The sequence below is a fragment of the Paramisgurnus dabryanus genome, chromosome 2 (assembly GCF_030506205.2).
Source record: "Paramisgurnus dabryanus chromosome 2, PD_genome_1.1, whole genome shotgun sequence".
NCBI lineage: Eukaryota > Metazoa > Chordata > Actinopteri > Cypriniformes > Cobitidae > Paramisgurnus > Paramisgurnus dabryanus.
This window is the reverse complement of record NC_133338.1, coordinates 28,391,171-28,419,058: the sequence shown is the minus strand read 5'-3', so window position 1 is coordinate 28,419,058 and position 27,888 is coordinate 28,391,171. Positions and strand designations below refer to the sequence as shown.

The 27,888-nt window shown below is 36.3% G+C and overlaps 1 protein-coding gene across 2 annotated transcripts in view; it reads left to right on the top strand.

Annotated features, from left to right (window-relative positions):
- Nucleotides 1–27,888, top strand: part of adam10a (ADAM metallopeptidase domain 10a) — a 69,075-nt gene that overhangs the window by 25,562 nt on the left and 15,625 nt on the right. For both annotated transcript variants that reach the window (XM_073812536.1, XM_073812537.1), the window contains exons 2-4: nucleotides 751–901; nucleotides 18,513–18,631; nucleotides 22,532–22,690. In XM_073812536.1, the coding sequence (XP_073668637.1) occupies nucleotides 751–901; nucleotides 18,513–18,631; nucleotides 22,532–22,690 (429 nt within the window). The remainder of the gene's footprint in view (nucleotides 1–750; nucleotides 902–18,512; nucleotides 18,632–22,531; nucleotides 22,691–27,888) is intronic.

Sequence of the window (27,888 nt, the reverse complement as noted above, 5' to 3'; positions counted from 1 at the left end):
GGAAGTAAAGTTAGGACCAGATGCTTATTGTGTCACCGCACGTGCGCCTGATGAAACGGTCTATATGGAGACATCTAAAATGTTCTGGGAGGGGGAGCGAGGACTGGAATTGAGAACCACTGGTTTAACATAACAGAAAAATAGTTCATCTTTATCCCAATGAAATGTATGTGCTGTTAAGAAAAGTAGGATAATGAATGATATACTTTAAGATGTCTGGCAAATATAACTGTAGTAGTATCGAAAGCAGAGTATACATGTCCTGTTGAGGTCAGGCTATTTTTAGGATAAATACTACTGTGCAAGGAAGTAGCTGTTCTGAGTCTGAGGAAGGATGGGAGGCAAAAAAAAAATCACTATCACAAACAGAAATGCCAGTAATAGAAATGAAATGTTTTATGGAAATACTGATAGTATGGGAATATTTTCTGTTTTCTGGCGCTCTCTGGTTGTTGTTTTTTACGAGAATGTCTTTGGTCGTGAGCAACTCACTCTGGCCAAAATCCTGCAGCAGAGAGAAAAAAAGTAATGTAATATAAGCTAGAAATCATTTTATCCTTCAGGGTGCTGCTGGAGAAAAGCTATAGCTGTAAGGGCTCAACATGTTTGGGCTTTTGCATTTATGCTGCTGAGTTCTAAGCATTGTAATTTGCATATAATAACGTGTCATCTCGCTGCCTGTTAACTTTTTTTAGTCTTGAGTTCAGTAATACAGCCATGTAACTTTGTCTCTGCTTTTTTGTTCCATAGGTCAAAATGGGAGATCCTTGAGTAAATACATAAAGTATTACGAAGGTCTGTCCTACAATACAAACATCTTGCACTACAGACACCAGAGGGCTAAAAGAGCTCTGTCCCACGAGGATCAGTTCCTTCACCTGGACTTCCACGCTCATGGCCGGTCAGTCAAATTCTTTTTGCACATTTGTTTTTGGTGAAAACTCTTTGATGTCCTGCATTGGTCTCTCGTTCTGTTTCTGAGGCCCCATCAATTTATATATTTTACCTGAGGTGAAACTTTTTCCTGAGCAGTGCACCACTTGTGATTTTAGTGCTAAAGGCAACAAATTGATCAAGGTTAGATGTTCTGGGTCTACTCAAAACGATACACTTACAGAAAGCTTCCCATCTCTGTCGTTTATAAGCTTGTCTCATAGTATAAGAATTTTCTCTGTCTGTATTACTGGTGCAGTCTAAATTACCTCCAAGTATTATAATAATTTTCTTGTTCAGCATTTACACAGGGTTTTAAATGATCTCATGTCAGATTATATCTGATAGGCAGGGGCACAGGACATTAAATATATATATATAACATTAAAACGGCTGTAAGACTATAAAACAAGATAAAAGGCAAACATGCTAATAAGCCAGGTATTTTTTCTTTAGATTTCATTTGCACCCAAGAAGAGAGGCTTATGGGAAAGTTTCAGCTTTAATTATTACATTTTATTAAGAAGTTAAGCATTATCAACAGTATCTGTAGAAACACCACTGACTCGTCTTTCAGTTTATAAGCAAAAAGAAGATTTAAACTACTGCACTTTTACATGTTACGGCCGTGTTTCCTGTTTGCTCCATGTTAGCAAAGCAGTGTGGAAAAATACGCCATGTCCATTCTAGTGTGGGTGTATAAAATCAATGTGTTTACAGGCTGTCCGTGATCGGGGATGAGCATATGGGTAGTTATTTCTATCATGCTTATCTCAACAAAACATGTCTTAAAAGTTTGCATCGTAAGTGTATAACTATAAGCAGCTGTAATTAATTTGTAACAGGATCATTTCATAGTTGCCTTTTAACCCATTTAAGTTACATCAAACTAGGAATATTCAGTGATGGACTTAAGAAACTGCAGGTTTTCTCATAGCCGTTAATGACATAGGACACAGCGACCTCAGTTAGATTTAGGATGAATATTTATGAGAATTTTATGGACCTCAAGAACAGTCTGTTTTGCCATTTTGACCTGTTTTGTCTTGAGTCACTGTGTGTCCTTTTGATCCGGTATGTTTTCTTTTTACAAGAAAATCCTGGGCAGGAATTAAAATGGCTCTGGCAGGCTGAACAAACCAAATGACTTTCACTCTTTTACACATACAGGTCATGTGTAAACAGAATCTTTCTGGTAAATCAGTGCTGCCAATTTACCAGTAAGAGAGGTTGTAAGATTACCAGTAATTTATCGGTAAGCGCTATGTGGGAACAAAAAAATACGCGGGCCCCGTGGGTAACCCGTGGGTTGTGTTCGGGTGAGTTGTTGCCACTTTACAGGCGATGTAATCTAATGGCTGTTTCAAGCACTTTTAGGCTAAAATAAAGCCTCTTTTTAATTACATTACAAATGCCTAGTATGTCTATTTTAATGTTCGCAGGCACGGGGCGGTGCGGGTTGTAAAAATAGATACAGTGTTGTGGGGCGGGTTGGGGCGGGCCAAATATTTTTCATAAAAGCGGGACCCGCGGGTTGAAAAAAACGCTGACCCGCGCTTTTGTATTTACTGGTAAATACTGGTCATTCTGGTAAAGTTATGGTTCATTACCATACAAACTCACTTATATCAAAGGAAAAAATGAAACATTTAAAAAGCTTGCTTTTTCTGGTCATTGTTCGGTCATTACATCATTTTACTGTCATTGTGACTCCCGCTACCCTGGGCTGCCTGCCGCAGTTCATCTTGATTTGAAGGTCGTGATGTGTAGAAGCACCATATTTAATAAGCATGCAGCTAATGTTGTACGAAGAAGCAGCGCCTGACTTTATGACCAATGCTTCGGGTGTGTGTGTGTGATTATGACTTGCAAGGCGTCAGTTCTCTACTCACTCTCATGAGTTTATTGAATTGGTGATTACTTCACTTTCGCTTTCACTTTTAACACTAGTGGTATCCAGTGTGCTTCTAAGGTCTTTTTTGTGTGTTTTTTTATTTTTTTAAGGAATGCGATTTCTATTCAGCTTCAGCTATTCATTTCAGCATTAGGCATGGGTTATAGTATGTATGTTTAGTTTATGCTTTTGTGTCCATTTGCATCTCATGTTCTACATTGGTTTATCCAGGGTCTGTTAGTTTAACTTTGTGAAATAATGAACTAGGACAAATTTAAATGAACTGAAGTATTTCTGTGTTAATATGTAAAGTAGTCAGTTTATCATTAATGTATATTATATGCTTGCAACCAACAGTCTAGTTGCTTTTGCAAACTAAAAAATTTTGACATCCCAACAATTAATTAAAGACTACCTAAACCTATAAACTACAATACTTCTCAACATTAGATCCATTACGCTTTACTCCCCTTCTTTACACAGATGCACAAACCCTGTATATTCCTTTGTGTCATGACAGAGACACACACCAAAGCACACACACCAGTCCATAGAGCCATCTGCTATTTCCCTGTCAGCCTGACTGCAAGTGTGTGAAAGAGCATTCAGCAGCCTAAAAATATCTTCTCCCAAGTCTCCTTTCATTTTCATTCGGTTTCTTCACTGAAGACTAAAAGAAGACAGCAGCATCTTAAAATAAAAATTCATGTTTTAGGGAACATATGAAGTACATTTAGTGGTCTAGATTGTTTGCATAAACTAGAAGGATGAATTTCTTGTGACTTCAAAGGTCTCTTTTGAAGCCATTGTGCTCAAACATGAATGTTGCCTGTTGTAAAGTGGATTTGGGAGGCTGAAGTGATTTACGGTTAGATTTTTTAGTTATGATACTTAACTTTATAAGCCTGTTCTACTTTAGAAAATGTCACTATAAGACAACACTACACAGTTTAGTTCAGTAGGTAGAATTCCTCCTTACTAAACAGTCCTTTGTGTCCTGATGAAAAGAACCATTGTGTTTTATTCAAATGCTCAATACTGTAGTTTGCGCATAACAAGCCTCAGTTTTCTGGGCTTATACAGAATTCTGTTTGTTGTAGTGCCTGACATTAACACCCATCAATTTAATTTTTCCACACATTTTCCACAGTTATCCAAGACTGAAAGCAGTATAGTGTCCACAAGAGAGCAGTGTAGTAAGGAACCAGTAAACATCTGTGTGGCTGTGCATTCAATGTGTTTTCCTCTGGTCTATTGGAATTACAGGTTTAAGATGTCATAAAGCATCATGCCAGAGGTAGGACAGAATCACAAGAGATTCATAGGAAATTTTGACTTAAAACCTTCTTGTGTTCTTGAGTCTGCGTGATCTCTTACTAGAACCTACACCTGTTTTGTATCACCCAAAGAGCCGTGATCTCCATCTTGTTCCTGTAATGTCGCTGGCCCTCACAAAAGCTTGTTAAAGTGATGTAATGCCATTTACAGGCAGAGCACCCACAGTGCACTTAGCAGACACTTTCTTATCCAAAGAGATTTACATTACTACAGGAACAGTTCCCCTGGACCAATTTGGGAATAAGTGTCTTGCTTTAAGGTGATAAAGGTCACTGAAATTCTTGGTTCAATGATGAACCGAATGAGCCCAGATCTTAAAATATCGTCAAGCCAAATTTGGGGCTTTGCTAGGTTGTGAAGGACATGGTTATTGGATGGCTAAGAACTGCCAAATATAAATAAACTTCATCTTAGCAGCACACACGATAAAAGGGTTCAGCCTTTAACACACACACACATTATGGAAAATACATGGAAAATTTTCTGGGCATTGTTCGATTTTGGTTCATTTCCACAACTCCAGTGTTTTTCTGGAATCTGTGCAAATATTCACACACTTCCAGTAAAGTCCGCCTTAGTGTGGATAGTGACAAGCTCCCTGATCTCTGGCTTTTTCCAGTTTGCACACATTTCTCATCGTAAATGTTTATCTGCATGTAAAACCCCTGTGTCAACGAGCTTATCGATAATTTTTTGTTGTCATGAAATGTGCATCCTCACTACCACACACCCCTTACAGCATTGTTTCTGCCTTTTGTGCATACAGAATACATTTTGTGAATCTTATGGCAACGTTACTAGGTTCCCTATCTGGGAGCAATCCCAGAATCAATGTGATTTGTGTTTACACTTAAAGCACACTGGCAATTTTATGGGACTTTTCTGGAATCAACACGCAGCCTGTATTGAATGTGTTTGTCTGGACTTACCGTCAGTGAAGTAGACTCAGAAAGATTCAACTGTGATTTCCACTTACCGGAAAATGTCTCATGCAAATAACACCCTAGTCTTTACACTACTGAGTGCTTATGATTTAATCTCTTGAGAACTAAATGTATACAGCTGTGATGTAAGAGGAGTAAGATATTGTGTAGTTGTTTGTAATTTTGTTTCTCTCTGGTTTTCAGCTTTGCAACCCCTTTGAGAATACTGCGGTTTTTGGAAGGGGGGTTTGTTTTGCCTGGTTTGATGTTATTTTAGTTGTCTGAAACCTCATTCACACAGCACTTTTGGAAAGAGGACCTAATAACATTGTCATAAGATACCCGGAAACCCCTTAGTGTGAAAAAGATGCAGAAACAATGCCTTAATGGAAGAGTCATAGTGAGGACGCCCGTGTCAAATAATGGTACAGCTGTTTGAAACTATGGATTTACATGCAAATCAACAGTCTGCAAACTGGATTGAAGCACATATCAGGTAGCTCATCACTCTCCCCGCTGAAGCGGATATCATTCAGCAACTTAAAGTGTAACTAAACCCCTGGTCAGAGCCTGACTCCACCCACTGGCAATATTTGAAAAATGCAAGAAAAGAGGGCAGATCCCAAGGAGATAGAGGGGACGAACTAAGTGTGTGGTGAGATCGTAACAAGGGTGTGGTGATCTTCAACCTGCTTATGCACGAGGCATTTTTTGGACCCACCATCCAATAGGAAAATTCAACTGCAGTAGACACCGTTCAACCTGAAGAGGGCAGCACTCAGACGTTTTTACACCATATATTGTAGTATTGAAACACTTTATATCCAAATGTCAAAAAACTTACTAAAATCAATGAACAGCACTAATAAAGCCTCATTCTTACAGATCATTAACTAAAAAAAGTTGGTTCAGGGTTTAGTTACGGTTTAAAAGCGCGCCACGCTCTCATATAAGTTATAATATACAAAAATGCCTGGTTCTTGCAACAAGATCTTCAAAACAGGTTTTTTTTAAATGCACTTACATTTACAATGAGAAATGTCTGCATTTCCCGTGTATTTTCCGCAATGTCTGTGTAAAAAGGGCTTGACAAATACAAAGTGGGTGTTAATATTTATATACCTCGGTGTATTTTCTTGATTCATTTCTGACCCGTGCCTTTAGTATGGCATATATAGTTTTAGGTCATTATATAATATACTGACAATACACTACTTTTAAAGAGTAAATCATAAAATAAACATTCAATAAACAAAGACATGATTGTTAAAGTTCTAAGTAAAGTAAATTCAAGCATTCTCAGTGTTATAAAAGAAAGCGAGTTACACTTTGGGATGCTGACTTCATGGCTGTTAAGAGATAATATCACTTCTTAATTCAATGAAATCTCTTCTCAGCAGCAGCCAGGGGATACTGATTACACACACTCACACAATCCTGATCACTATGAATTTCCCTCTCCTTCCCCATCAAATGACTGCATAAATAAAACAGTCAGCAGATACAGAGTGAACCAACACCAGTACATTAAATTATTCTCTTTGTGTTTGAGGTTTATTTATTGAGTGCATGACGTGATGTTTCCCTCTCTCCTAAATGCTGAAGATGCACTTCTGTCACTCATAGGTTTTGTAGTGCTGACTGTAGGATTTCACATTGGACCTGGTTTGATGCTGTTGTTGTTTTTATTAGAACAACTTCTTGGGTTGACAATATGTGGGTTCTGAGATCAGACATCTGTTTATCTTTGTTTCAGTATCTGTCTATTTATCTATCTACATATCTGTTTATCTCTGTTTCAGTCATTATTTTACTCTTTCCACTTTTGAAGGTGAACATCAGGTTATTTCAGTGCATTTATGCGCAGCAATGGTGCTGAATAAATGTGCACATGGCTTGTATTAAAGCACATAAACAATTAGGCATTAATAAAAAAAATATTTTTACCACAGGGGGACTTTAAGCACCTTCATTTTTAAATATGTGGTTTAGTCCAAAAACCTCTCATGTCTGAGCTTATAATCAAAGTGGAATTACATTTTAGTCATTAAGTCATTGGCTAATGTAATTTAAATGAAGTTCATCCCCCTGAAGCAAAAGATAACTGGCCGAAGTCTGTTAAAAATCTTTCAAGATAATGTTTCATCTAATGCATTTACTGAAAGTATTAAACTGTGAGTGATGCACCTTGAGTTAATAAGCTTGATTATGAAAAATATAATTATGATTAAGCGTAGTTTGCATTACAAAACTTATAAGATTTAGTCTGTAATAGTGTAATGAATGAAAAATAAGCTTAGTTAAGCAAATTAGCAAACAAAAAAATCTAATTACTTGCAGAAATTGGAGCATAATAGCATTTCTTTTTTGTACTAGGTTTGTTTTGATATTTGTTAAACATATTACCATTATGCTAATAGCATAATATCAGCATATGTTTACTATAAGTGCTTTTAAACTTTGCAGAAAGGAATTGAAAACCTCTGCTGTGTCATTTTTTTTCCGTTAGGGTGCGGTGTTTTGAACACATGAATACATGATGTGAGTTTTGCCTTGTAAATCAGCTAAAGCAGGATCACATGGATTCATGTGATGCATACCTCCCCCCTCTCACACTCTCATGTGAGCACAGAGAACAGAGAGATTAAAAATGATTGAGAAATGAAAGAATGGACACAGTCGTTTAACTTACATTTCTGTAAGATTATTTTAAAAATAAGCCTTGGACAGCTGTGTGAGCATGAGCAAATCAAAGTAAAATATTGCATTCATCGTAAATTTCTTAAACTTAATATTTTTTAGTTACCCAGTATGACACACTTATGTTTGCTTCAGTTTTGAAAGCAAAATATAAAATTATTGATCAACAAACAGCTGAAAAAACAGTAGATTGAACTGCAGTGAGCAATTCTGTGTCCGTGATCTTGTGCTTTTCAAACTTTCCTTTCTAATGAAGCCCCACAGAGGTCTTGAGATGTCCTGCCACACATTAACATTTTTGAAAGGTTTCATCTGCAGGCTGTCTCGTTAAATGTTCTCATTAGTGGAAACGTTTATTGCAGTACTTATGTGCTTGTTTTAAGTGTTTGTGTCACGAATAAACACACAATGTGTTGATGCCAGGCATTACCGTAGCAAAGGTAATGCTTTTTAAAAAGAAAATACACTAATGTAAGCACAGTCTTACTCTCACTCACTTATCTGTGGTGGTTTTGTCTTGTTCCTCTCAAGGGGATTTGAATTGAGGTGCCTCTCTATAATATACTGCAGGACCTTGGCTTTTACCTGCATCTCATAACAAAGTGTTGTACATCGTAACGCTGCATTAAAGTTTAACCTTGGTATTATGTTTACTCCTGCAGTGGAAGGAGCTGCTTGTAGGCTAATGTCTTAGCAATTAGAAATTTTAAGCATTTGCATTCGTGATTGGTTTGAAGTGTTGCTGTTTTAAAAAATGAAGTTTAAGTTAGTGATGTGTGCAAACAAATAAGTGAATAAAACAAATTCATTAAGACACATTAGAAATGTTTAGCCAGAAAAGTCACATAAAAAATCTCAGTGGCCAAATCAAATGTTACTTTTTGTTATTTTTATATAAATACGCTCCACATTCTACAAAAGTACTCTCCTATAAATTTTACAATACTTATTTGTGTACCAAAGAAGATTCATAATCTATGTTTGCAAATATTTTTGCAACGTGTTATTCAGAGAAGTTTCCACTCTACCAGATGGCTCTTGGTTCCTGCCAACTATACAAAACATCCTAGGGAGTATTTCACCTTTTCACTGGGGGATTGTGAGACCCCATGCACTGTGAAGCTATTTTTTGTGTGATGAAAAGTGCTATACAAATACTTATGTAACTTTGAATTGAATCGAACAATAACAGTCGAGTTTAAGGAATCAGATTTCACACCCTTGTTTTGTTTTGCCTGCAGTGGTGCAATCTGCAGTTAATTCCGTTGTATTGATTCTAGGTGGCATGCAACATTAAACACAGACACACACTGCCAAGGAAGGTAGATTCAGGCCTGCTATGCACCACACGATCAATGACTGCTTTGACGATATCTAACAATTTATTCGCCATTTTCATGGTGTTTGTGTATTCAGAGAGCAAGCATCCTTGTACGTAGACCTCCAGTAGCTAGATATGTAGATGTAATCTCACCTGTGTACAGTAATGTCCGTTCAGAGTGGCGCATGGTTAAAATACAGTATTTAGCTTTAAAGAAGGGAGAACCGATAAGGCGTAATCTGGTGCTCTGATTTCTGCAGTGATTCACAGCATCAGGCCAAAGTCCTAACCTAGCAAGAAATGCAATCCGTGCTCCAAAACTATAGGGATGTGCATTTTGTTTGCTTGTATCTGAAATATTTGACACACACATCAGCTGCGCTCAAGTGAACCAGAGCAAGCTTCATCAGTGCTATTTGGAAACATTTTTAGATGTCTGCAGTGTCATGTTTCAATGTTTTTCTTAACCTTTCATTCTTTTGATCACAAGCAGTATGTTTTAAGAACAATGTCTTTAGTTGAAAATTTTACGATTCCTTCATAAATCGTACAATTGGTGCTCTTTAATTGACAAGTTAACTTGTCAATGGCGGGAAAAGAGTTAAATTCAGTGAAGCCCTAGAATTAAATTTAGTCGATTACAAGAAACTAGCATATCTTGTCATAGCAATAGGAAATATGCAAATGTGAAATGTCCCCTTTAAATGTATACAAGACTTTTTAAGCTATAAAATAAATCTTTGGTGTTCACAGACAGAGTACGTATGTGAAGTTTTTTTATTATAACATGTTAAAATTGCCACTTGGTAGGTGTGAGCAAAAACGTGCTGCTTTTTGGGTGTGTCTTTTAAAATGCAAATGAGCTGATCTCTGCACTAAATTGCAGTGCCGTGGTTGGGTAGTGCAGATTATGGGGCGGCATTGTCCCCTTCTGACATCACAAGGGGAGCCAAAGTTCAATTTCCTATTTATTCACATGCTTGCAAAGAATGGTTTACCAAAACTAGGTTACTGGGTTGTTCTTTATCACATTTTCTAGGTTGGTAGAAGCACTGGGGACCCAGTTATAGCACGTAAACATGGAAAAGTCAGATTTTCTTGACAGTCAACCACTGTACTAAAACTATTTCAGAAGGTTTTAAGGATGATGGATGTCAACATGCAGTAAACTTGATGATTTGAAAATTTACTTTATTTAATCCTATTGGTCACAATAGACCATTTATAAAGCTCTTAAATGTTTCTGAACAGTGCATTTCCTAAAAAATATGGAAAAAATAAAGTGTAATAAATAAATAAATTATGTGCACTCAATAAATTATGTGCAGTATCATGATTAGTGCAAAATTATTATGTGACCAGAAAAGCTTACTTACTCTTTGCACCATGAAAAGATGATTGTTGCGTCAAAGACCAAAAATTAGGTTTGGGTATGTTAATGTAAAGGAATGACAATACTTACTTATATTTTACAGTACCATACAATCGTTCAAAAGTTATTCAGTATACACATTATCCCACTGGTCAGAGTTTGTGACTGACCATAAAACACAATTTTTTTTTACACACTTTTCCATAAAAAATACAGATTAATTTAAGGGGTTACTAATCACGCATCATTTGGCTATTTTCAAGTCTGGGTAAAAATTGGCATTAAATGGGATAACTCAAATAACAATATAAACTGCACAAAATATCATAGCCATTCTTTAATAAAAAGTGTAAACATTATTGCTCCCTGGTTTTTCCGTTGCATTATGGGATTTTTAGGGAACGAACAATCCAGTGCACTGGTAGGATTTTGCGATTGAGACAGCCCTTAAAATGGCCGACTCTCTGACCAGTGCCCTGACTACTGAACAAGGGAACTGATTGAGACGCACCCGAAATCGGAGAGGCATTTGACCGCTAGGTGTAAACCGTGACCTTCTTCGACTTGACCACTTGTAATCAAATCACCCGAGATGGATGTTAGATAGATGTATAATACCAAGCACAGACAGAAGCAGTTCTGTCACAAGTTCTTTGATACTTTAGCACATCCCATTTTCTCTTTGGGTTGCTGGCAATGGGGAAAGAAGTAGTAAGTGCTGGTTTAGAGTTTACAAAAGCTTCATTTTCCTTTCTGTTTCAGTGGTGCTCTTTATAAAGTCCATTCCTGGTCAGTGACTGAGACAGTTGTTTAAAATAGGGATTTTATGCTCAGTAAAGTTTACTTCCTGTTTCCTGTTCCAATTTAGCAACCATTTTGCATTTATCTTTAACAATCTTTATTATTGGTCTCATTTTCTCTCTCTTTATGTGCTCTTTAAAGGCCATTTCTTTTCATTCTGACACTTAATATTCCTTACCCGTTCACCACCTCCATATGCCATCTGTCATAAAGCAGTCTATTAAAGTGTTTCTTTATCACTCTGTAGTAAACAAAGGGAGCATTATACACTCCTGCTGCTATATACACCATCATATAAGTCTGCACTTATAAACTCATTTGGTTACATCTATACCAGTTGCCGTGATCATAGTTTTTACGTCTACATCAAAAATCCACTTACACTCAGATTGAGGGGCTGAGCTGGGGGATGTCATTAATTTAGATGCATTACTATGAAGCTAATTGAAAGCTCTGAGTGCTGGGTAATTACATTGCATGTGCTGGTTGGAGTGAATTGGGTCTGGCTGGGATCAGTGTTGGGAGACAGCGGTATTTTCCCGGAATTGTCCTTAATAGCCAAAGTAAAGCCGTTGAGGGATAAAAAAAAATCACACAGTGGAAACCAGATTCCCTTTGACTTTTCATGGATGTTCACACAATGGAGTTTGCTGGGTGCCTGACAACTAGGAGGGAAGTGCAGTGATTCATGGTGGAGCTAATGAAGGCTCACTGATGTTCGGCTGATAAGTGGGCTGTCTCTACTTGCTGTGGCATCAGTGTGTCTAATGATCTGTCAATGGTGAAACCCATTAAAATCACAATCAGCTGTCTGCATGTATATTAAAGGATTAGTAGTGCTATATTTACACAAGCATTTTCGGTAAAAAACGGCATTTTAGAAAAGATCTCCATCCACTTTACACGACATGAAATATGACTATTTGCGCAGACTTGACTGGCGCGTACAAGTGTAAAAGAGCTTATTACTCTAATAATAGTTGGCCTTTTGTGCATGTATGCAGACACACTGTTATAACTGTTTTAATCCTTGCTGTCGTTTGTATTGTATTTCGTAACTGAACCTCTTCCGTGAGTTTTTACTGCATGTGCTGTCACGTTAAAGCCGGCTGTCAAGTTGTATATTATTTTCTCAATAGTGGCTAAAACGTCTCTTGTAAAGAATGTTTAAACCGATAAAACCCTGCAAAGCCTGCAACTACATCTTCATGTTTTTGTTGACAAGGTCGTTGCAGCTGGTCATTGTCATCTTTCGTTAGAGCAATGAATTTTATTGGATAGGGACTTGAAGAATCAGGGAAAGATACGCAATTATCCAGAACACCCTATAAGGGAGCGAATGAGGGCACTCACGACTTAAAGGTGCTCTAAGCGAATTGACGTGTTTTAGACCATAAAACATTTTTTGTTACATGGTGGAAACATCTCCTCACTATCTGCTTGCTGCCTGTCAGCTGATCAAACTGTAAAAAAACGCGATCTCTGTAGACAGCCCAGGCTTCACAAACGGCAATATCAACATAGTGGCCAAACCTAGCACCACAAAACAAAACAAAGTATTCCAACCAATAAACGACAAAAAGGATTTGGGGGTGGGGGTTGGGCGCGTTCATGAAAGCACGGAAGGGAGGGGGAGGAGTTAGCTACGCTCCGTCTGTTTGAAAACAGTTCAACGTCAACAATAACGTCTCGCAAATTCGCTTAGAGAGCCTTTAATTTACAGAATACTCAGGCTAGGTCTGTCTACATTGCAGAGAAACCCCAGAGTTTTTCAAATAAAGCTAGGTCTGCAGCGTTTATAAAGTCTCTGTTTATAAGAGTCAAAAACTCAGACGTAACCGTAACAAAAATAATGCGCTTGAAAACAAAAATACATTAATGTAAACTTAGCCTTGGATGTAGGGAGGTCAACCTAAATATTGCTAGCCAATGTACACATAATGGCATTGATTTTGCGTTTAAGACACTGTGTCAAGTTAACCCTACTGCTTTGCTCTTTTTGTTAGCTGTACTCTACTCTGTCTTGCTGTTTTTAAAAGGTCGAGCACATCCTGTGCGTATGCTTTAATCCTCTTCAAACATATTGTTTGGTGCTGTTGTGGCCCTGAAATAAAAGTTTGTGTTCACCGTATTGACACACATTGCTGTCTGATGAAGTAAGCGAAGAAGTACTGGTGGGAATGTTTGCCCCCCAGTAAGTCCCATTTTTGGTGTGTTTTTGTATAGTTTTAAAAGATGTGATAATCACCATCTTCAGCACTCACCACTTTTTCATACCTATTTTTAGTGTGGACATCTTTAAGTGTTGCGTAGGGTGGTGCCGATAGACAATGATATTGTGTAGGACTGTGTGATTTTTAGAGGAAAATGTCTATGCATCAATGACGCGTTCTGATCAATGACATTGATTTGCAGCAATAGTTTACTTTGTCTGGTGGTTTAAGGTTTCGGTCAGGAGTAATCATTTTGCCAGCCGCACTAGGCATGTGCTCTGATATTTTGTATTAAAGTGAAACCAATTCTGTGGCTTGTCATAGATAAATGAGATTTATTTGCAGATAATTAAACTATTCCCCCCCCCATTTATATATTGTGTGTTATGATCTCACATGTTGACGCTAGGACGATCTGAATATGGAAAGATCACCCAACACTAGTGTTGAGGTTGTATATCTTTCCTGTCGTATGTAGAAGTGAGCTGCAGGTTTGTGATACAGAAACGATTACGACTAATCGTTTGCAGAATAAAAGTTTTTGTTTACATCATATACATGTGTGTACTGTGTATAATAATTATGTATATATAAATACACACACATGCAAGTGTGTGTGTGTGTGTGTGTGTGTGTGTGTGTGTGTGTCTCTCAGAATGTTCTTTTAGGTGACTCATTAGCGTAAAAAATTTCTGTTACGTTTGAAAGACGTTTCTCTGACGTTGACATTTGTAAATGCCAAAACACTAAAAAACTTGTAAATGAGTCACATTATACTTCCTGTTTTGTTTCCTGTAGCTTTGCATTTTATCAAGTAATGGATCAAATCTCACAAGAAACGACACGTAATGTGCTCACTTCATCAAATATTTCCTACCATGTCACTTCATAAATGATAATTGTGTAACTTGTCACTGCTTGCCCTAAGGTATGCATGTTTTATGTGTGTTAAGGCATGGTTTAGGAACATAGCATCTATGGCATGTGTGGTTCCCACTGTATTGTTGTTCTTTGTTACTAGATAGTCTTCTTTGGATCCTGTGATGGTTATGAATAGCTCACACAAACCTCAAGTGTATTAATGACTGAAAATACACTAAAAGTGTCTTTATTAAAAACAAATAAACAATAAATAACAACTTTACTAGAGGTTTCAGGTTAGAAATGAGAAATGTTCTCCAGAAATACAATAAATCTTGAAAAAAACTCTTTCTAGGAATGCCCCAAGAGAAAAACGTTATATTAAGTAATAGCTGTTTTTTATTATAAAAATACAAATAGTTTTGTAACAGTGCGTTTTGATTATGATTTGTCTATTGTAATTAGAATTAGCTTAACATACAGTAAGACAATAAAAGTTTATGCCATGTCTTTATTAAGTGTGTGACATTCTGATGTGAATGGTGTGTTTAAAAGGGACAATAAGTAGGATTTTCCCCCATCTAGTGGTGAAATTGTATTTTGCATTTAAACAGAACTGCTCTCTAGCGCCTCGCTCGTTGCAACTATGCCGTTATGTACTCCCTGATATCCTTGTCCTTTTCAGCTGGTTCACGTGTTCTGAACGAAAATCCATTGCGGTAGGCTAGTGCTTTTTGTTCCTTTCTGCTATTATAGTTTTTCAATATGGCGAAATGACATGGAAGCCTTCTAAGACTTACCCATTCAATGTAAATAAAGAGAAGAAATACAAAGAAAAGTAAAATCATTGGCAGAGGGCAGAGGTAATTTGACACCAATGAGGACATATTTATGGATAAAGACATTGATTTTGACTAATAAAATACTTTAAAAAAACTACACATTCTCCCTTTAATGTATATGTAGAGTGTAACATTTTTGAAAATATCTTTACATATATCATGAAACATTTTGAAAACTGTGTAAGGGTTTGGTATAGGGGTACAGTTAGAGGATGCAAAATCACATTAGCCTGGTATAAAATAATGTACGTTAGTATAAGACATCCTCAGTAATATAATACAACAAACCTGTATGTGTGTTTTTTAATAGGAGAATTCTGAGAATGGCCTGACCTCATCCACCTGCCCACTCTCCCCTGAGACTCCCTGCCCTTTAATTTCCTTTCTTTATATTTTCCTTCATTCTCTCTGCTCTTTCAATCGTACTCCCTATTTCTCACAATGCTCTGTCTTTTAGTGTGTTGGCGTATGTTAGTAGTGAGTGTCAAATGCACAAAGATCAAACCTGTGCTGGGTGGAGCACATAACTGTTATCCCTATGATAAAGAGTGTTCACTAGAGGGAAGAGGCGCACCCTTTTGATTCTTCCTGTTATTGCATTTGTTTTATGCAATGAGCTAAAACTTAAAAATTTTATACTTATTCTTTATAGTATGGTTTTCTTTAGGTATGGAAATCTCCCCTTAAATTCTATATCTATAGCACAGCTATTGTCTGACTTTTTTAGCCTCTTCTTGTGTATAGTTCTGAAACATGTTCTTTACAAATCCACACACTTAAACTTCAGGGAATATATAGTTCACATTACTAAAACATGATTTGGGCATTTTTACTATTGAGGACCACCTAAAATATCCTGAAAGTTTCTGACTTTACTGTATTTGTAGGACATTTTAAACAATTGTGCCTCACAAGTATAGCCCAACCTGCACACACACTACACAAACAGTTACACCACTGAAGCGTAGATGATGCTTGTTCCTGTTTATCCTCAGGGATTGCTTCAGTAGAGGTTTGCTGGGAAGTCACGTCTGTTACAGCACTGCAAGACATTTAATTTTCTCTTTCGCTCTGTGTTTTTCTCTCCGCTGTAAATAAATCACAAATTATAGGCAGTCATGCACAAAATATGCATGTACAGAACTGTGCAGAAAGGTCAGCAAATTTTCTTTGAACTGAAATGCCTATCAATCACAAAGTTTTCGCTTAAACTCGAATGAATGTTATTAGCCAATTTGATTATTTGAGGCCATGTTCACATTGCAGTTAAATTCAGCTGTCACTTCACCTTTTAGTACTTAATCCTGTTCTATAGACCGTTCCAGTGGCAACAACATAAACAAATAGCTTTTGTGGACCATACATAACTTTTATAGATTTATAGAAATTATTAAGGTAGTGTCTGCTGCATTCTGTTGAAATGACACATGTAAATGCTTGGAAAATAAAACTTAATGACTTATATATATGAGGTGCAACTTCTGTCATTTGATCTTTATGTTCACTACTGTTATGAATATGTATGTGCTGTGACTCACTCACTGTTTAAATTCACAATAAAAAAGGAAGTAGCGATTGTCTTTTTTTCCCAATTGTGACATATTTCCGAGTAAAACGGCTTCTGAAATAAAGAAAAAGGTAGGGCAGGATTCCTCCATCGCGAATTCATTTGATTGTTGGAAGTTGGTCATGTTGCTATTTGTTAATCTTTCGCCATTCTTTGTAACGTGCGTGAAGAGAGATCATTTCAAAGAGGGGAGGAGATGTGCGTTTTTTATTTATTTATTTTTTTGAAGAAGGATTTACAAAATATAATGTTACAGTGGACATCATTTATTTTCATTCTTCAGTACATTTGTATACTAACACCCATTGAATAAACCCCTTTCCAGGCAGCATCGATACAAAGAAATACATTATTTCTGATTACAGTAGCTTACCAAATACAATAAGATTGGGACCCTACATGGCTTCCTTTATGTAAAGATGATGAAAAATGGGCTGTTATTGGAATAATGTACATATATAGCATAGGTTAACTAGTGGGGAGAAAAAAATAAACAAAAAATAAATAAATAAAGGAAAACCCCACTGACCGCTATGTAGTTATTTCTGCATTTTTGATTTAGGATTATAAGGGTACATGAATTTAAAAAAATAATCAAGCTCACAGATAATGCGTTTTTAATTTAATAATGCGTTTTAAATTCAATTTTTAATTCAATAAAAAAAATAATCTAAGCATGGAAAATAACTATGTTTAGCATGTTTGCTATTAAAAACGAACAGGGAGACTTGAGATATAAAAACGGCGACTGGTGAAGTACTGTTATATCATTGAAATCTGATAAAGTCCTATTAATGTTTGGGAATACCAATATGGTGGCGAGGTGGCTTCAATACTGTAGTAGCACAATCCAGTCATTTATAGATAGATCTATAGATCAGTTGCTTATGAGGTCACAGAAAGTGTACATAAAGCGTGTATTCTCGGCCATTAGTTTTTACCTCAGAGTTGGGACGATTGCAAGCAGTGTTGCCAAATATTTCAATGAAAATAACTAAAGCTTCCTTGGAAAGTTGCTAAATTTCGCTAGATTACTTCATTGTATAATTACTAATTATTAATTAGCATATCGGTGACCTCATCATCACCTCATGTTTGCATACCAACTACATTGTATGCACTGGGAAAGCAATACAGGTAAAAAAGTTGCTAAAGGGGTCTAAAAAGTTGTTAAATCTAGTGACAAAGTCCTCAAGTTGGCAAAACTAATCATGAGAGAGGTGTTCTGGTGTAGCCACGAGACAAAATTTTTGTTTTCTGTATGGGCGGACAAAGAAAAAAATGACAGTATGAAAGAAAAAAAACATTTTGCAAGAAATAGCCAAAAAGTCTGCAGACGTCCTCTGGATGTTCACGAAACACTTTTTAAAACATCTTCATACATCTCACAATATGTTTGATTTTGTATGTGCACAAGTTATTAACCCAAATGAATCATTTTGAGTCACTGTTATTCATTCCTGCGTACTGTTTACTGGAGAACTCAAGGGCCGATGGCAAATGATGTAATCTGAATAAAAGATGTGATTGATCAATAATGCCGATAAAGGAAAGAAGGGCTGGTTGGTCGACTTGTATGTCATAGATTCAGTAATGGTCTCCATCATACCACTTATTCTGACCTGACTCAGAACATTAGTGTGTTGTTGAGCAGTAAACATATAAAGCTTGTGTTTCTTGTATGTTTGTATTACAAAGAAACCTTATAAAATTGTAATCTTATTTTCTCTTTCTCTTGTTTCATCAGGCATTTTAAGCTCCGTATGAAGAGGGACACATCTTTGTTCTCATCTGATTTCAAGGTGGAGGTTTCAGGAAAAGAGATCCCCTATGACACATCTCACATTTACTCGGGAGAAATTCACGGTGAGCAACTATCATAGACATGCAAGCCAAAGCACACACTTGTATGTTTCTAAATATAGTGATGTAAACATCTATTGTATGTTGAAATGGAGTCCGCTTTCACCCTTTTTATAGGTGGGCTTGTACTTTCATGTAATCCAAAAGTAAATGCCTCAGAAATAGCAATTGTGGAACAAAAGTCCCTCCATAAATAATTATTTCATTTCCAGTCAGATTGGTAGCGGCAGTGTTACATTGAGGAAAAACATGATTTTTAGTTAAAACTAAAGTATGTTGTTTTAGTGCCAATAGCATCACAAAATGGATTTTCCACTCACAAACTCACGCCATGTGTTTACATAGTGTTGCTGTGTTGATAGGCTCAAATAAACAAAAGAAAGTTCAGAAGAGCCATGGTGTTTTCATTTATTAAGCCTTTTAAGGTTAGGTAAAGTTGTAAAAATTGTAAAAGAATTGAAGTAAAAAGTTCTGCCACTGAAATGTGAGTTTGTAGGTCAGTACTTTCATGCTCTTCCTGTTTCCTGTTGGTTTTGGAAAGATTGGGAAATTATCAAGGTGTGTTCTGTCATTGCATATTTAAACACCGGACAGCTCTGCATGCACATCCTGTTATGATAGTATGTGCCAGTATATGTATCTGACCCCTGTTTTTCAAATTTTTCTCTCACAAAATGTTGTTTCATTTGCTCAAAACAATTTCCACATACAAACCACCTTATTCTCATTATACATCTTCATTAAATCCTTTAAAATTACTATTGAGAGACACTAAACTGAAAGGTCTGTACAACGTGATATCAACATGCACAAGATCTGAGCAATTACCCCATGTAAAATGAAGAGACCACGAAAGAGAGAACTCTTTTTCTCTTCTGCTAGTCAGATATCAAAATCTCACTTGCTTTGATCATCTCCCCTGATGGTAAAACTGACACATTCTCAGTTGCTGAATTTCTCTGAATGGATTCATGTCATTTCCTGCTCATCAAAATAACTTTTGTTGTCAGTAAACTGTTCATGTCAGCTGTAGATGTGGTTAAGAGGAGGACTTTGGGGCTGAGGAAATTATTATTTTCCTCTATTTGACCACTGTTATGTTATTAATGGTAACAAGTAATGCAATCGGATGATTCTCACAAAATCCTTATTTAGAAGGTGTCCAGCATCAGAATTTTTAAAAAGCCCTTGAAGCCAATTTTTTTTGCACATATAAGATTAAGGTCTGAACTTACTATAACCATTATTTGTAGAGGTTTTAAAAGAATATTTCCTATAGAATTATTCGATTATCATTATCAAAAATTATCATTACCGCAACATGATATTGCATTAAATATATGCATTTGCAAACTCATGTTTCGGTAATGAGAACTAAAAAGTTGTCTAGGTACGATGACAAAAAAAATTCAAGAAGAGAAAAAATAAGAACTGCTTACCTGGTAGCCATCTTGAGTGTCACAGTCAATTATGTCTCTTCCAACATTTTTTTTTTTAAATGTTAGTTCCTTGAGGGCTTAAACAATGTTTGAAAATTGTTGCGGAGTATGAGGAATTTGGTCTTTGGAAACATTTATACTCCTTATTATTGTCTATACATTTACCAATGATCACCAAATATCACATGTTTTTTTACTGTAAATGTTAACAGTATAACATGAACTGAAAGTTTTTATTTTTTAGATTTTTAATTATAAATATTTCCATGTCAAAGAACCCAAATCCAGTCATAGACACGTTGCAGTAAAGAAAATGTTCCCTTTAAAGATGGAGTGCACAATGTTTGAAAGCAAATGTTGACATTTGAAATAACCTACAGTAAACATACATGCCCTTTCCCCAATAGAATCTGGCCCTTCTTTTGATAGACCCGCCCCACACATACGCAACCCCTGGCAAGGATGTCGGTTAGTAGACAGGTCCCTTACTGCTGATTGGCTACAAGTGTATTTTGGGAGTCGGCCCGACTCCCTTTTCTAAAGCGTTTTCAAACATTGTGCACTCCGCCTTTAAATGTGAAAAAACAACAAAATTGGTTTGTATGAAGTCATTTGAAATCATGTGCAAAATAGTACATGAAGAGATGTTTTTATCAAAATGTTTCATGACACCTCATAAGTCTTATTTCGCGAGAAACACCCAATCACTAAATAACTCTTAGCAGGTTTCAAGTTTTTGATGGATAAATGCCAGTTTGTTTTCAAGCTCATAAATCTTCATCTCTCTCTCCCTTATAATCCGTTAGCACTCTTTGTGGTAATTTACATGGCTCAATGCTTAATCTTGTAACTTCTAATATTTACCAAAAAATGTTTGTAGTCTTGAATGGCGCATTCTCCGTGGAATTTGATTTAGTATTGGAGATATGCGTGGTAAACACATGGAAACTGTGCATTTAAATAATTTCAGTGTGTGCTATTCTTTTCTGTGTCATTACTGAAGTACAATACACACATGCAGAACTTGCTGCTTTTTAAAGAAGTAATTGCTCAGTTGTTTTTGTCATGTTTGTAAGTTGCTTTAAAGGGACACTCCACTTTTTTAAAAAATATGCTCCTTTTCCAGCTCCCCTAGAGTAAAACACTTGATTCTTACCGTTTTGGAATCCAATCAGCAGATCTCTGGGTCTGGCGCTACCACTTTTAGCATAGTTTAGCATTATTCATAGAATCTGATTAGTCCATTAGCATCACGCCTAAAAAAAACCCAAAGAGTTTTGATATTTTTCTTATTTAAAACTTGACTCTTCTGTAGTTACTTTTCCTAAGACCGACAGAAAATTAAAAGCTGCAGGAAGCGCAATGATTTTACGCAGCTGCCGAAAATAGTCCCCTTATATTTCAATAGCAGGGGACTACTTTCAAGCACTACGTAATATCATTACGCCTCTCGCAGCCATGTTACGGCAGCAAAGTCCTTGATTATTACGCCAGAATGAGAGTATAGTTCCTAGCCATATCTGTCTCGAAAATCCCAACTTTAAATTTTCATGGGTCTTAGTACATGATGTAACTACAGAAGAGTCAAGTTTTAAATAGGAAAATTATCAAAAACGTTTTTGTTTATTTTTGAGTGCGATGCTAATGGTCTAATCAGATTCAATGGATTGTGCTAAGCTATGCTAAAAGTGGTAGCGCCAGACCTGGAGATCAACTGAATGGATTCCAAAATGGTAAAAGTCTAATGTTTAACTCTAGTGGAGCTGGAAAATTAGCATATTTACAAAAAAAGTGTCCCCTTTAAATAAAAGCATCTGCTAAATGTTTAAACATAATGTAACTGAACCAGAAATTTCTAACTTGTGCTGTCTATTTAGGAAGCTCCCTGTTTGTTTCTCCTCTGGTTTAAAGTTTGGTTTATAGCTGAGTTTCTTCACATCTGAAGCCACTTAATCTATTCTGGAAGTCTTACAAAATGATAATGAAAAGTTCTTAAACTCATTTTTCACGGTTGTTGTTTTTACTGTTTCTCTGTTCTGGCTCAAGAATTTCGTGTTGCCGTTAAAGGGACTGGCTCTTTAGAACCGTTCCAATGGTATTTCACATTTGTCAGTCATTTTGTTGAAAAGTGTCTCCTAGATGATTAAATTTAAATCTTCAACTGTTTACTGTTCTGGTACCGCTGTAGATGGAACACTGAATAAAACAGAATAAAAGCTGTAGATTGAATAAAAGCGACAGATCCGCTGAGCTCATTACCGATCTAAAGGTAATGGGAGATGAATTACTGGATCTTAATATATGAACGCGATTCTGAAAACACACACATTTTACCCTCTGTCATATTTCAACCCATGATCTCCATGTACCGAGAGAGAGAGATGTTTTTGTGCACTCATTGACTTCTACAATTACCATACCCAGTCAACATGCCTTTCATCTTTGCTTTCTTTTTGTCTTTCAGGTGAGAAGGGCACTCTTACCCATGGCTCAATCATTGATGGAAAGTTCGAAGGTTTTATTAACAGTCATCAAGGCACGTACTACGTAGAGCCCTCAGAGAGATACATCAAAGACCAGAATGTGCCCTACCACTCAGTCATCTACCATGAAGATGACATTGGTGAGCTAATATTAGCATGTCACTTTTACTGAAATGACCTACATCATGTCCTATAAGCGGCACTTACTTGGTTTATTTTACTGTGTGTTTGGCTTCCCGCTCGCATTACTATATATATAAACATTTTGCAAGCAAACTCATTTGACATTTATAATAAAAAAGCTGTCACACTGACTGACATGTTTATAAACTTGTTTCACTTACATTTATTAATTTGGCTTACACTTTTATTCAGACTCTAGTACAATTTTTAAGTAGTAATGTAGCTGACCAGGACTGGCTTACCTTAAGTAAGCTGTTTTATTCCATTGAAATTCATATGTGTATAATGTTTTTCACAATACATTTGTTAAGTAATATAAGAAATATATAAAATGTAAGAAATAAATTTTGGGAGACACCAAATGAGTATGTCTGTTCCTGTCAGTGGTCACTGATCTGCTGAGGCTCTCTTGAATGTAATGAGAGATATAAAAATAGCTGGTTCATGGAGTCACTTTCAGCTTGCATGAATAATTGCTTTTAGCTAGAAATGAGTTATAATCACAGTGCATTATTATAGTGCTTTGGATAATAAATATGAAATTCAGTGAGTCAGTGCAATGAAAAGCAGTGTATTAATGCATATACAACATATAAAATAGTGTTACATTTAATTACTGTCCCCACAGTAAAATGCAGTGGGCTACCACTCGATCAAATAAGAACAGGTTTTCACTGTCAATGTACTTTTTGGCAACACTGTCGAAGATTTAAATCAAACTGATATCTTTCTCAGTAAATTCTCAAGTATAAAATGATCAAACGCATAATTGCAATGCTGGGTTCTAATTTGTCACTACAGCGTTCCAGATTTCCTGAAATACATAGTAACAACAATAAAATGAAGCCCTGTTCTGGGAAAGGAAAGGTTTTCTACTGCTTTGTTGTTGTTATTATACTGTTAATACGTTCTTAGTATCAATATATTTGCTGTGGTAAAACAGTATCACTTTAATCAGACACACTATCATGTGATTAAACAGTCAGATGTCAAGAAGTCCACTGACAGAGACTATTACCAGATTATATGGCTGTGATGATAAATCGCAGAGGTGCGATTCTGTGTTTCATGCGCAGCTTGTGCGTGTACTATGGCGTTTTGGTCAGTAAGAAGTCCTTATCAATCTAAAATCATTATGAGTCTGAGTCGTTTATAACGTGCATTTAAAAAAAGCAACACTCATTGAACAAAATCATTCAAAATATTCTTTATTATTATGAAAATACCTGAAACAATTTGAAGAACTGTGATATAAATATTCTTATAGACATTTCCTGGAATAGGGGGGTTTGTAATGGTAGTTCTTCTGTGGCACAGTTGGAGCTGCGCGAGAGCAGCCTTTTGGATGTGCCGGGATTTTATCGTAACTCATTCAAATTCATTCATTGATAAAACACACATTTGCACGATTAATCGTTACAGCCCTACCAGATTATGTGATGAGTGTATGCATGTACATTAAGACATTCGTGGCTATTCAGAGCTAATATATGTTCCCTGTAGGGTTGAATGAGGTCAGATTGTCTGTTTGTGTCCATATGAAGGAATGAGAGTTAATTATGGCACGTGAACAGACGTCAGAAGAAGGGCAGCTGATCTTCAGTCACCCACTCTTTAATGCCAGGCTCATAAATGTGTGTATGTCTGTCTTTATTTACGTAGGGAAGCCTAACTATAGATATGTATAATAAAGGCTAGATGTGTTACGGCGTGGTCTCTAACGTCATCACCTGGTGCCCATTACTTGCTTAATTTTCTACCGATTTTCAAATGGTTTGGTTTCTTACAAACGTTATTAATGTGTCCATAATTCTGGATGCTTTAACATGTTTCATTTTTTTTTGTATATGTATGCAGTGTCATCTTTAAATGTTTATAACAAACCAAACCATTTGAAAATCGGTAGAAAATTATGCAAGTTATGGTCATTTAAAAGTACATGCACCATTAAAACACAATGCTACGAGTGAGCGAGCACCCTGTGGTAAGATGGCCGCCAAATGCGGACATTCCACTCAATTGGCCAGCAGCGCGGGCGAGCCATCTGGCCTTTATTATATACATATGAGCCTAAATCCCAGTTTATAAAGACTGATTCTTCTCTTGGTCTCTGACAGCTTTACCAACCCGAGACTTTTAATGATAAAATCCCAAAAACTGTGAAAACATCACTGACCGTATTTAATTTCAATCAATTACTCTTAATAGAGTAGGCTTAATATTATTTATCCAGGCTTGGAATTATTTATTTGCGTCATTATTTCTTGACATGTGTAAAGATTTTCACTTGAGTGATTTACTGCTGTGGCAGAACTTAGTCAGACTCCTTGAGGCTACTTTAAGACTTTAATGTCTCTTTGAGAAATCGGGAAATGTATCAAGCACATGCATTACAGTTATGCATTTGGCAGCCGCTTTTATCCAAAGTGATTTATAGTGCATTCAATCTATTCCATACATTTTCGAACTCTGTGTTGCTTGCACACCAGTTGAGCTATAGGAAGACATTCATTCCTATTACTTGATCAATAACAGGAGGTATGTGACCCTGTCTGTAATTTTTTTGTGATTTACTGTTTTTTACTTAAAATCATCCTACATAAAGGACATTCTGTGAAAATATTGATATCTTTAATATTGAAGGCCAAAATTTTCCTCCCTTTGGTTTCCTAGGCGATGCAAAATTTTGGATGAAACATTCTTGGTCTTACAACCGTATTCCTATCAGCCAATCAGATTTCAGGGTTATGTTAGTTTTAGGGTTGGGGCACTTAATTTTCTTCCTTGAAGGGGTTACGTGCCAATGAAAGATCTTGACCAAAACTTGTTTTATGTTCATTTTGACCATACTTTGAACACTCACTGTCACCAAACAGCTTAGCATGACATATTTTTTGAGTTTCTGAGTATTCTAGCTGGTATTGTTGCACTGTTGCAAAATAAAAACACACTGGAAGCAATTCCAGTAACTGCACTCTACACTGCCCACTTGTGGCATAACACAACCTTTCAGAAAAAAATTTTATAGTGATATTAACTGAATGCTCTCTATAGTTTTAATACTTTCAAGAGTAAACAAATGTTTCAAGTGCTTTTGCTGAAAGCTCCCCAAGCTTTAATTTCTTAATTTCTCATCTCAGCTCTCATCTAGACCCTCATTTTTCTTTTGCACTCATTTCCTCTAGACAGTTGTCCCTCTTGTCTCGCCTGTCATAGATTTACATCTGAATGAAGCTGCGTTCAGTGCAGGACAATGAAATCTTGAGAGAAAAAGTGGACTTGTTGTTATCAGAGATGAGTCTCTCTGATGAGTAAAATTGCAATCTTTGTATAGAAACCTCCAAGACAAATTCATTCCCGAATATATTTGTCTTTCCTCTTTTTTTCTGCAGTTAGTCTCTGGTATAGCCAGTCTGTTGACTAAACAACAAAAGAGTGGTTCAGTTTGCTGCTTATTTTGGCCAAAAACTGCCCATTATAGACAGATGGAGAGCATTTGAGTGAATTGTAAAATGACAACATTTTGTAATGTTGTGTGTTGTTAAAATAGAGGAGCCCACAATAATAGACTGGCATAAAAAAGTAAAATAATGATTCTCTTCAAATGTTTGTACTGACGGAGATCATCCTGTGCCCTCACTCCCTTTTCCAGGCAATGGAGACTTCGGCTTAATGCTTTTGTTTTAATTTTTTGTTGTAAAAGATTACTCAAGAGCTGGAAATAACTTGCTTGAAATAATTGCTCTGATTTTGAACGAGCTCAGTGCCGGTGTCATGAGCAATTCGGTCCCCCTAGGATTAAATAAGTTAACAAAAAAATAATATAATAAACTGAATATTAGTTTATGATATATTATTTAAACTTTTACTTAATTTTTTTTTATATTTTGTACAAAGTAATTTGCTTGCTAGACCGCTAGACGCAGACGAGATATCGCAATCACAAATTTTTGTAATTATGTACTTTTGTGTCGTCATCTGCTTTACAAAAACTATACTTTTATTTCTAAATTGTTTACATACCTTACGAAATTAATTTTTTTAATAGTAAAAGTGTAATCATGGCTTATAAATTATTTTAATGTGTGATTCAGCTATGTAGTAATCATCATGTTTTGTATAAGTAATTTATTAACTTTACACAGTACAAAAGTGGAAAGGGTACAGTATGATAATCTAAAAAATTAAATGACGCAAGATGTGTGTAGATCTCCCATCTATAGCCTCATTTATATACTACTTTATGAAACATATCATTTAAAAGACATCAATTGTAATTTTAACAACGTTCTAACTACATAAATAATTTTTGTAGGAATTGTAATAAGGCACTAAGTAAACTACCCACAAAGAGTTTTTTCAGCCATTGGAATCACGCGGGGGTCCTAAGGGGGCAGAATTGCCAGGGGGGACCGAATTGCTCATGACACCGGGCAGAGCTCAAACTACTGATCATGTAACAGAATCCCAAATTTCAGTTTCACATTGATCTAATGCAGGGATGGGCAACTTCGGTCCTGGAGGGCCGGTGTCCTGCAGAGTTTAGCTCCAACTTGCCTCAGCACACCTGCCCAAAAGTTTCTAGTATGCCTAGTAAGACCTTAATTGGCTGCTTCAGGTGTGTTTAATTATGGTTGAAGCTAAACTCTGCAGGACACCGGCCCTCCAGGACCGAAGTTGCCCATCCCTGATCCTAATGTGTTATAAAATGATAGGAGTTCAATTTAACTTTTAAGTTGATGAAATGATTTTAGACAACATAGGCATGTGCATTAGCTGTGTGTATGTGCATATAATTAAATCCACCTAATAAATTGTGGGCCATTTCCTGGAGTGTGACTGATGATTGGGTGCTTATTTGAAAGTAACTGTAGCCTACATATTGAATGACTTCAGCTGGATAGCTTGTTAGCATGAGAGGAGCAAGTGGTTTCTGATTATAGTTGCTGGCAGGATTTTAACTAATTTTTAAACTAACAAAAAACTATATAATGCATCTAGTTATGTTTAATAATACAATCTTATTGTAAAGTTTACCAAAGTAATATCTGGGCTATACTTGGTTTCCACTTGAAAATAAAAGGTAGGGGGGACTTGAATTTGTCCATCGAGAATTGATTGGATTGTTGGAAGTTGGGGCATGTTGCTATTTGCT